An 11,527-nucleotide genomic window follows, 5' to 3' on the forward strand; every position below is an offset into this window, starting at 1 on the left:
ACTACCTGTCAGTGACCGGAGTCAGGCCGTATCCTGGGCCCAGTACACCTTTCAGAGCTTTCCACTGCCCTATTGACCCTCATCCTGCCACTTTCTGGCCGTCCCAGCCAGCCCTCCCCGCTTCATTGCCCATTTTTGGCGTCGGTTAAAGCCGCTTTCTCCTGCAGACCGCTATGTCGTGATCGGAGCTCAGCGCGATGCCTGGAAAACCGGAACGGTGAAAGCCGCAGTCGGGACGGCCCTGTTGCTGGAGCTGGCCCACACCCTCTCCGAGATGGTCAAAACCGGTGAGGCTTGGGGGAGAAATGGACCAAGGGTGGGGGGGAGAAAAAGTCCATGGTTGTTTGGGCACGATGGAACCGAATAGAATCGCTGATTTCTCTCTCTCTCTCTCTCTCTCTCTCTCTCTCTCTCTCTCTCTCTCTCACTCACTCACTCACTCACTCACTCACTCTCACTCTCTCTCTTTCCTTCTCTCTCTCTTTCCTTCCCTCTCTCTTTCCTCTCTTTCCTTCTCTCCTCTTCTCTCTCTCTCTTTCCTCTCTTTTTTCTCTCCTCTCTCCTCTCTCTTTCTCTCTCTCCTCTCTTTCTTTCTCTCCTCTCCCTTTCCTTCTCTCTCTCTCTCCTCTTTCTTTCCTTCTCTCTCCTCTCTTTCTCTCTTCCTTTCCTTCTCTTTCTCTCTCTTCTCTCCCTCTCTCTCTCTGTCACTCTCCCTCCCTTCCTCTCTCTCTCTTTCCTTCTCTCTCTCTCTTTCTTTTCTCTCTCTCTTCCTCTCTTTTTCCTTCTCTCTCTTTCTCCTCTCTTTCTTTCCTTCTCTTTCTCTTTCTCTTTCCTTCTCTTTCTCTCTCTCTGTCTCTCTTTCCTTCTCTCTCCCCCTCTCCCTCTCCCTCTCTTTCTCTTCTCTCTCTCTCTTTCCTTCTCTCTTTCGTTTCTTTCCTTCTTTCTCTCTTTCCTTCTCTCTCTCTCTCTCCTGTGCTTTTCAGACGGCTACAAACCTCACAGAAGCATCATCTTTGCCAGTTGGAGTGCCGGCGAATTCGGAGCTGTTGGTGCCACAGAGTGGCTGGAGGTAAGAGCTGGATTTTTTTTTATTAAAAAAAAATGGAAACCCTTCTGTGCCTACAGAGCTGCATTTTGTGAGGTTTTTGCCCTCGACAAAGTCAGAACATGCTTCCGGGTTGAAAGGATTAGACCAGGGGTCTTCAAACTTGGCCCTTTTACGACTGGTGGACTTCAACTCCCAGAATTCCTGAGCCAGCATGGGGGAACTATGGCCCCCTCATGACTTGTGGACTTCAACTCCCAGAATTCCTGAGCCAGCATGGGGGAACTATGGCCCCCTCATGACTCGTGGACTTCAATTCCCAGAATTCCTGAGCCAGCATGGGGGAACTATGGCCCCTTCATGACTCGCGGACTTCAACTCCCAGAATTCCTGAGCCAGCATGGCTTAGCTTGGAAATCTCTCCCTTTCCCCTCAGCATGGCTGGCTCAGGAATTCTGGGAGTTGAAGCCCACGAGTCACAAAAGAGCCAAGGTGGCCTTCCCCCTGGATTAGACAGTGACATCCCTGGATGCCCAGTTGGGGGGTCCTTTCCTGCCCCCCCCCCCAGGAGCTGGAGTAAAGGACGAGAGCTCAGCCCTGCCCCATGGCAGCTCTGGAGTTTCGAACACAGCTTGCTAGCTTCTTGCCCAGCGTTCCAGCTACTCAAACCACCTTCCACCTTTCCTGTGAGAGGCGCGGCTGTATAAACTGGGTCGATAAATAAAGGAATCTTAGCTTGTAGAAGAGTTTGCAAACCCCACTTTTATTTTATTTTCTCTCTAAACCCTCTCAGGGCTACGCCGCTTCGCTGCACCTGAAGGCGTTTGCTTACATCAATCTGGACGCGGCCGTTTCAGGTACGTATCTGGGCTAGTTCGGTAAAAGTTTGAATTGGAAGAGAGCCAGGTTGCCAGCAAGGTCTCGGCTCTTCAAATCGGCTCTCAAACCGGGCGGCCTTTGTCGTGTTGCCGTCTCGGTAGCTCAGAGGCTCCGGAGCTGAAGCCTCTCTTTCCATCCCGCAGGGTCCAAGGCGTTCCGCTTCTCTTCCAGCCCCTTGTTGAAAAAGCTCCTGGAGGAAGCCGTCACAGAGGTGAGTGGCCTCTTGGGAGGTCTTCTGGGGAAAGGATGATGAGTGAGCCAGGCAGCTGGGGGTGCCTCTCATCGCCCCGCAGGAACAAAAGGAAGATCTTGGTCTATATTTGTTTGATTGGTTCATTTTCATCCCCGCCTTTACTGATTTTATTGTAAAAAAAGTTCGAGGCAGCGAACATATCTAATCCTCCTTCCTGTTTTACCGTAACAGTCTTGTCGGATGGGTGGGTCTGAGAGAGAGGGACTGGCCTAAGGTCACCCAGCCGGCTTTCATGCCTAAGGCGGGACTAGAACTCACCGTCTCCTGGTGATTGGCCCAAAGTCACCCAGCCGGCTTTTATACCTAAGGAGGGACTAGAACTCCCTGTCTCCTGGTGATTGGCCCAAAGTCAGACAGTTGGCTTTCATGCCTAAGGCGGGACTAGAACTCAATCGTCTCCTGGGGATTGGCGAATAGACACCCAGCAAACCTTTGAGCCTGAGGCGGGTCTAGTATTCACTGTCTCCTAGTGATTGGTCTATATTCAACCAGCTGGCTTTCATGCCTAAGGCGGGACTAAAACTCACAAGTCTCCTGGTTTCTAGCCTGGTGTCTTCAATAGTAGACCAGCCTGGTTCTTGTAATGGGTGCATGGAGATGGATAGGTGGGTGGATGGATAGATAGATAATTAGATAAATGATAGATATAGACATAGATGGTAAATAGAGATGGATAGATAGATATGGATGGATGGATGGATGGATGGATGGATGGATGGATGGATGGATGGATGGATGGATAGATAGATAGATAGATAGATAGATAGATAGATAGATAGATAGATAGATAGATAGATAGATAAGACATAGATGGTAGATAGAGATGGATGGATAGATAGAGAGACAGGGATGTATGTATGGATAGGGATGGATAGATAGATAGATAGATAGATAGATAGATAGATAGATAGATAGGTACATAGATACATAGATACATAGATACATATATATAGATAGAGATGGATAGATAGATACATACATAGGGATGGATAGAGATAGATAGATAATTAGATAAATGATAGACAGATTTAGACATGGTAGGGATGGATGGATAGATAGAGGCAGATAGATAGAGGCAGATAGATAGATAGATGATAGATAGATAGATAGATAGATAGATAGATAGATAGATAGATAGATAGATAGATAGATAGATAAGACATAGATGGTAGATAGAGATGGATGGATAGATAGAGAGACAGGGATGTATGTATGGATAGGGATGGATAGATAGATAGATAGATAGATAGGTACATAGATACATAGATACATAGGGATGGATAAATATATAGATAGAGATGGATAGATAGATACATACATAGGGATGGATAGAGATAGATAGATAATTAGATAAATGATAGACAGATTTAGACATGGTAGGGATGGATGGATAGATAGGGATGGATAGATAGAGGCAGATAGATAGATAGATAGATAGATAGATAGATAGATAGATAGATAGATAGATGATAGATAGATAGATAGATAGATAGAGATAGAGGCAGATAGATAGATAGATAGATAGATAGATAGATAGATAGATAGATAGATAGATAGATATTACACACAGAGACTTCACCTTCGCTATGCTGTTGAACACCTGTTGCTTTCTGATTTAAGATCTGCAGAAATTTCAGGCAAGGGAGCGGGATTTGAAATTGAGCCACAGACCTTTAAGTCTTCGGGGGCAGTGAAGGGCTGTGGATTATCCCTGTTGTGGAAAAAGTCTGATGCGCTTCTCTCTCTCTCTTTTTTTTTTTTTTAGGCCACCTTTTTGCCGCTCAATCTCCGTGCCGGTTTTGCAGGCCAAGAGTAAGTAAAGCTCTCCTGGTGGCCCTGTTAGGACTCACCGTTCGGTGCCGCTCACCGTTCCAAGAAGCAGCTAAAAACTGTCATTGATAGTCAGATTTTATAAAACCTAAATGTTCCCCCCCCCCCCCCACACACACACGAGAAGTCTCCGAGCTTTCTGGCCTTGCCTGCTGCATTTGCGAGGCTTCACCATCGCCCCATCTACTGCGTCATCCCCTCTGTCCAAACGCAAGGCGCACGGCCTAAAGATGCGTCTCCCTTACACCAGATTCTGTGCTGAGCTGCTTCTAGCTACTACTCAACATTCAGACCACTTTGAAAATAAATATCAATGCTGCTGCCCTTCCGTGGCTAGATCACCTAGAGCAGTGGTTCTCAACCTTTCTAATGCCGCGACCCCATAATACAGTTCCCCATGTTGTGATGACCCCCAACCACTTATACATCGCCGGGTGCCAGGGGCGTGGCCAAGTGGGCATGGCCACCATGTTGTGTAGGCAGAATCTGCCCAATATTTGCTGAAATACATTGCACTCAGATTTCATTCTGGGAATGAAATATTAAAGAGGAAAAGAGCAGAAGAAATCAACTTTTATTCCCCATTTTCAAACTATCTTCCTGGACGTCATAACATGTAATTAAGCACTTCAACAAAGTAATTACTCCATTATTTGAATATGCAATCAATTAAGAAGTTGCACCATGTAAGGCAGTGGTTCTCAACCTTTTTAATGCCGCGACCCCCAACCGGTCGTAAGTCGAGGACTAAACCGGTCGTAAGTCGAGGACTGCCCAACCAGTCGTAAGTCAAGGACTTTCCCTGCCCAGGAGCGCCGCGCATGCGTGGTTCCGCCCCCTGCGCCGGCCGAGGCGTAGCTGGCAAGCGGCAGAGACGGAGCAGGCCGACCACCAGCTGGCCCAGCCCAAGGGAGGTAAGGCACCCGCCGGAAAAGGGGAAAAAAATGGCGGACAAAAAAAATGGCGGACAGCCTTGCTTGGCGACCCCCGTGAAATGGTCGATCGACCCCAAATGGGGTCCCGACCCACAGGTTGAGAACCACTGACCTAGAGACTGGCATTTGAACGCAGATCTTCTTCACATTTACTGTATCTTTTATTGGGTTCTACTAATCTAGATTAAATGTTAATCTATCTTGCTGGTCCACGTGTGATATGCTGTGCGCTAAATAAATGAATAACATTTAGACTTGGCAGGTTGCAGGAGAGCTGCTTCTATAGCCTCTTCCCACGTGCAGGTGGCCTCCGTTACAAGGCCTACTCTTCAGGGAGAGCCTTTTCAGGCGAAAAATAAGCACCCTGCCCCATACCACACAGCGAATCTTAATTCTGCTGTGCCTTTTTTTCTGAAAAGTGAATTTGAAGAAGGACCGAAGGAGGAAATGAGCATGTTTTCCTTCTCTGAATAAATAAATAATATTGAGAAAACTTAGTTTTGTGCAATTTTGGCCTGAAACTTGTTTTCAGATTGCTAGGATGTGCTGGAACGCAGCATAGATAGTCAAAAACCTCAATCTAAAACTTCTTCGCCCAGCCCCCAAAAACCACGATATTGTTGCTTCCTTGTAACTTGGTTATTGGTGTATATTGGTGGAGTTCTGATGCTGTAGTTTATTGATTAGATTTCCCTCCCCCCCCGCCGCCTTTATTACTTTATAATTTACTCAAGACTGAGAGCAGACATCGTGCGCATTCCTCCTATTTTCCCCACAACGACCCTGTGAGGTGGGTTGGACTGAGAGGGATTGGTCACCCAGACACCTTTTATACCTAAGGAGGAATTAGAACTCACCGCCTCCTGGTGATTGGCCTTAAGTCACTTAATGGCTTTCATGCCTAAGGCGGGACTAGAACTCACCGTCTCCTGGTGATTGGCCCAAAGTCACCCAGCTGTTTTCATGCCTAACGTGGGACTAGAACTCTCTGTCTCCTGGTGATTGGCCCAAAGTCACTCAGCTGGCTTTTCTGTCTAAAGCGGGTCTAGCATTCACTGTTTCCTGGTTTCCAGGTGAATGCTTTCACCATTAGGCCATCCTGGCTCTCTAAAAAGTTATAAGGCCGTGGCTGAAAAGTGTTTCTCTTTCTCGCCCCCTTCTTCTCTCTCCCCCCCCCCAAAATCCAGAGTTCCATTTCGTGTAGATGACGCAGCCAGAGCATTCATCGCATGTTCAGGAATCCCAGCCATCTCCTTCAGCATCAACAACGTGAGTTCTGAACTTGCCCTTCGGCTGCGGTAGCTTTCCAACTGCCTCTGTTGACGTTGGGAGTGTGCAAACTGCCTTCAGAACTTGGTGTGTGTGTGTGTCTTGCTGGGTCAGTGTGGACATCCCCACACTCAGAAGTTGGGCTTCAGAGCATTTGCTCTCTGCCCATCGAGCAAGCGCTTTGATGAAGAGTCTAAGGCCGGGGTGTCCAAACGTGGCCACTTTAAGCCTTGTGGACTTGGCTGGCTGGGGAATTCTGGGAGTGGAAGTCCACAAGTCTTTTAAGTGGCCACGTTTGGGGACACCCCCCCTAATCTAAGGGGACAGTCAAAGCCAGTGATGACAAACAAAACAAGTGTCAAAAACCTAGAAAAGAGAAACTGTGGCTTACACACCGGAAGTCCTTGACTAGCAACCATTTGTTTAGTGGCCGTTGGAAGTTACAACGGCATTCTTCTCCCAGCTACCCATGACATGAGTGTTGTGAGAGCGTGCACAGTCCTGTTGCGTTGAGATAACCCAGGAGTAAACACAGTAAACAGTGGTCTACATTAAATGGTGGTTTATCTTACACTATCTACAATAGCATGCACCGGGAACAATATACATACACGTGTTAATACAGCAGGATCCAACACGCAGCAGTTACGCAGCAGGAAACGGAAGAGAGAGCACACACATGTGGAGCCTTCCCTTTTATATAAAGCTCTTAAAGAGACACAGACCCAGCTGGCTCTTAAAGGGACACAGACCCTGCTGAGTCGTTCCCAGTCATTATATCATACATCTTACATTAGGCGGTTAGCTTCTAAATCATTACTTTTGATTCTGAGGCTGCCTGGAGGCTCAACCTTCTGTGGTGCTGTATATTGGTACCCTTCTCTGACAGTTTGCAAAAAAAACATCGAAAAAACCCACACACCCATCCTCCTAAAACGGCTGTTGCATGATGGGAAGGCAGATTCTTAATAATAATAATAAAGTTGGAAGGGACCTTGGAGGTCATTTAGTCCAACCCCCTGCTCAGGCAGGAAACCCTATCCCATTTCGGACAAATGGCTGTCCAGTCTCTTCTTAAAAACTTCCAATGTTGGAGCATTCACAGCTTCTGGAGGCAAGTTGTTCCACTGGTTAATTGTTCTCACTGTCAGGAAGTTTCTCCTTAGTTCCAGGTTGCTTCTCTCCTTGATGAGTTTCCATCCGTTGCTGCTTGTCCTGCCCTCAGGTGCTTTGGAGAATAGGTTGACTCCCTCTTCTGAGATACTGGAATGCCTTCCAACATTATTATTATTATCACGCTTGCTGTACTCTTCTAGGAAGAGTGCAGAGAAGAGCAACAAAGAGGATCAGGGGACTGGAGGCTAAAACATAGAAGGAACGGTTGCTGGAATTGGGGATGTCTAGTTTAATGAAGAGAAGGACGAGGGGGGACATGATAGCAGTGTTCCAATATCTCAGGGGCTGCCCCAAAGAAGAGGGAGTCAAGCTATTCTCCAAAGCGCCTGAAGGCAGGACAAAAGCAATGGATGGAAACTAAGCAAGGAGAGAAGCAACCTGGAACTAAGGAGAAACTTCCTGACAGTTAGAACAATTCACCAGTGGAACAACCTGCCTCCAGAAGTGGTGAATGCTCCAACACTGGAAGTTGTTAAGAAGAGACTGGACAGCCCTTTGTCTGAAATGGTATAGGGTTTCCTGCCTGAGCAGGGGGTTGGACTTGATGACCTCCAAGGTCCCTTCCTACTTCATTATTGTTATTGTTTTTGTTGTTATTATTATTAAGTACCGACGAAGCAGCCGGAAAACGGGATGCTTCCTTACAAGTCTCAGCTCACAAAACTCCTATTTTCTCTCTTGTCAATCTGTTGCTAGATTGGAGGCAAAAACCAGGGCACAGAAAAAGACACCACTCTGCGAGGCACGGCTCACTGTTTTTTGTTTGTTTGTTTCTCCCTCGTAGGGCGTGGACACCTACCCCTACCCCTACTTCGGCACAGCCGAAGACAATCCAGACAACCTGCTCTCGGCCTTCGGCAACAGCGTCAACCTGATGGAAAACGCCGTCCGCCTGGCTGCCGAAATCGCCGGCCGGATGGCCCTCCGCTTGACCCACGACCGGGAACTCTACCTGGACTACAAGAGCTACGACAGCCGGCTGCACAGTTTTGTGGCCAAACTGCTCCCTTACCAGAAGGAGATGAAGGTAAAGGGACGGGAGACGGGTTCGTTACGGCAAGGGTCCCCAACCGGTGGGCTGCGGCCTGACGAAGCCGGAGATAAATTGCCGCGCAGCTGCCGTTGTGTGTCCTGGTTGCTAACCTAGCGGTCCTGTTTCTCTTCTGCCGTAGAAACTGGGTTTGGACATTCAGTGGCTCTTTCAGGCCCGTGGAGATTTTACTCGCGCCACAACTGCTCTGACCCAGGATGTGAAAAACACAGACCTTGACAACCGGGATGCGTCCCGTCTCCTGAACGACCGGCTTATGAAAGTGAGCTTTTTACACTTTTTCTTTTTCCCCTCTTGCTAACGACGGTTCTGCGTGAAGAAGTCGGCTAAGCTTATCCTTTGCTATTGATGTTGGTTGCCTTAAGTATTCAGAAGAACGGAATAGAGCTGGAAGGGGCCTGGCAATATATACATTCAAGAATAATAACGGAGCTGGAAGGGACCTTGGAGGTCTTCTAGTCCAACCCCCTGCTCAGACAGGAGACCCCATGCCATTTCAGACAAGTGACAGTCCAGTCTCTTCTTAAAAACCTCCAGTGATGGAGCACCCGCAACTTCTAGAGGCAGGTTGTTCCACTGGTGAATTGTTCTAACTGTCAGGAAGTTTCTCCTTAGTTCCAGGTGGCTTCTCTCCTTGATGAGTTTCCATCCCTTGTTGCTTGTCTTGCCTTCTGGTGCTTTGGAGAAGAGGTGGACCTCCCCTCTTCTTTGGGGCAGCCCCTCAAATATTTGGAGGGGTGACAGGATAGGAGTCTTCCAATATCTCAGGTGCTGCCCCAAAGGAGAGGGAGTCAAGCTGTTCTCCAAAGCGCCTGAAGGCAGGACAAGAAGCAACGGATGGAAACTGATCAAGGAGAGAAGCAACCTGGAACTAAGGAGAAACTTCCTGACAGAACAATTCACCAGTAGAACTGCTTGCCACCAGAAGGTGTGAGTGCTCCATCACTGGAAGTTTTTAAGAAGAGACTGGACAGCCATTTGTCTGAAGTGGTATAGGGTTTCCTGCCTGGGCAGGGGGTTGGACTAGATGACCTCCAAGGTCCCTTCAAACATTATTATTATTAACAACCTGCCTCCAGAAGCTGTGAATGCTCCAACACTGGAGGTTTTTAAGAAGAGACTGGACAGCCCTTTGTCTGAAATGGTATAGGGTTTCCTGCCTGAGCAGGGGGTTGGACTAGATGACCTCCAAGGTCCCTTCCAACTTTATTATGTCCCGCCGGTCCTTCTTTTCACTAGACTAGCCAAACCCAAATCCTGCAACTGTCCTCCATACCTTTTGACCTCCAGGGCTTCAATCATCTTAGTTGCTCTTCTCTGCACTTTCCCCAAAGTCTTAATTTTGTTATTTAGAACAGGGGTCCCCAACGCCCGCTCCGTGGACTGGTATCGGGCCACGGCATGCCGGCAACCGGTCTGCACAAACCAGCAAAGCCCCATCCGTGGGATTCAGGCAGCACACAAAACCACGCACCCTCCAGTCCATGGAAAAACCTCTCTCCACGCAACCGGTGCCCAAAAGATTGGGGGACCTCTGGTTTAGAAGCGGAATTCTGTCCGTTGAAGCCCAGACATCTTAAAAGTGGCCCAAATACTTGCTTTCCTTTCGCAGGTGGAGTACCAGTTCCTCTCCCCTTACGTCTCCCCCAAGGATACCCCTTTCCGCCACATCTTCCTGGGCTACGGGTCCCACACCGTCCAGGCCCTGCTAGAACACGTCAGCTTCCTCAAGACCAACGCGAGCGCTTTCGACGAAGACCTCTTCAGGAACCAACTTGCCTTCGTGACGTGGACCATCCAAGGAGCAGCGAACGCCCTCTCGGGCGACGTTTGGGACATCGACAACGACTTCTGAACACCTTGATTTCCCCGCCTCCCAAAGACTGCCCACCGATCTCTCCCCTCCTCGCCCTCTTTTGCCCAACCCGTTGCACCCTGAACACCTACCTCCCCTTTATCTTTTCAGCAGATTTTTTTTTTTAGAGGCCCCGGCGTTCAAAAGCGTCTCGGGAAGAGAGATTTTTAAGGTGCAAATCAGTCTCCCTGTCCAACGTGCAATCCGCCGGATTTCTGGGGGTTTGTTGGTTTTTTTTAGAATAAGTGAACCATCCGCGTCGGGCTGGACAGAGGCGCGCAGAAGCCGTCCACGTTCCAGTTGGCGTGAAAGAAAAAAAAACTCCCGTGAAGCAAAAGATCTAAATTGGGAGCACTCGACTGCTTGGGGAAAAACTGAGAGCCGAGTTCGAATCTCCCACCTGAAAAGCCTGGGACGTGGAGCCTTCTGCCTTCTGTGTCCAGTTCTCCGGCCGCTTAACTCGGCGGGAAATGAGGCCGACCGGGATGGGTCCCGGTGGCACGATTTAGGAATTAGCAACGGGAATACCTTTTTTGGGGTGCGGGGGAGGAGAGCCGCGTTGTGTTTGTCTTCTTGCTTTGTGGCCCACCGGGAAAAAAACACACAAGAGTCTTTCCGTGTCGGTCGCACTGGGAGGGTCGAGTTCCGCCGGACTCGGCCCTTTAAGATATTTATTAGTTATTTATTTATCAGTGACAGTGTTCACTATAAATGCTATTTGTGTTCTACCGAATATAATTATCGGAAGCAGTGACTTCCATAATTATGACAGTTATACTGTCGTTTTTTTGATACAAGTTAATAAAAAGCAGCATCTGCTAACCGTGAGGAAACTGGAGATTGGGGCCCTCGGGGCCGATGGACGGCCTTGCAGGATCGGCGGTTGAAACATCTGGAAATTTTTTTAAAAAAAGTTTTAGAAAAGGGGAACCGCCGCAGCGTGGCAGAAGCTCACCTGCGGGGAGAAGGGTCTGCAGCCGTTGCCTCTTTCTGGCGCCCAGGATGGGGGGGGGGGTGTCAGGAAAAACACCCCGGCCCCCTCCAGATGTCAGAAATTTGAGCAGCTGTGCCACAGGTTTACATTCTGGCCGTGCCCGTCGCGACGCCCACGCTGGCGTCGATCCCTCTGCGTCGTTGCTCAGCTCTATACGAGACCCAGTTGGGATCTCGTCCGCTGGATTACTGCCTGTCCAGATGTGGCCAGCAACTGCAGACACCCCCCCTATTTCCCCTC

The 11,527-nt window shown here is 48.7% G+C and overlaps 1 protein-coding gene across 1 annotated transcript in view; it reads left to right on the forward strand.

The window, feature by feature from the left end:
• Positions 1 to 10,412, forward strand: part of TFRC (transferrin receptor) — a 41,063-nt gene extending 30,651 nt beyond the window's left edge. Inside the window, exons 10-17 of the mRNA XM_029286455.1 lie at positions 168 to 287; positions 984 to 1,069; positions 1,839 to 1,902; positions 2,068 to 2,135; positions 6,080 to 6,211; positions 8,172 to 8,414; positions 8,560 to 8,700; positions 10,051 to 10,412. Of these exons, the coding sequence (XP_029142288.1) occupies positions 168 to 287; positions 984 to 1,069; positions 1,839 to 1,902; positions 2,068 to 2,135; positions 6,080 to 6,211; positions 8,172 to 8,414; positions 8,560 to 8,700; positions 10,051 to 10,293 (1,097 nt within the window). The 3' untranslated portion in view covers positions 10,294 to 10,412. The remainder of the gene's footprint in view (positions 1 to 167; positions 288 to 983; positions 1,070 to 1,838; positions 1,903 to 2,067; positions 2,136 to 6,079; positions 6,212 to 8,171; positions 8,415 to 8,559; positions 8,701 to 10,050) is intronic.
• Positions 10,413 to 11,527: the final 1,115 nt, after the last annotated feature.

The sequence above is a fragment of the Protobothrops mucrosquamatus genome, unplaced genomic scaffold (genome assembly GCF_001527695.2).
Source record: "Protobothrops mucrosquamatus isolate PMUCROS unplaced genomic scaffold, P.Mucros_1.0 scaffold3729, whole genome shotgun sequence".
In the NCBI taxonomy this organism is placed as follows: domain Eukaryota; kingdom Metazoa; phylum Chordata; class Lepidosauria; order Squamata; family Viperidae; genus Protobothrops; species Protobothrops mucrosquamatus.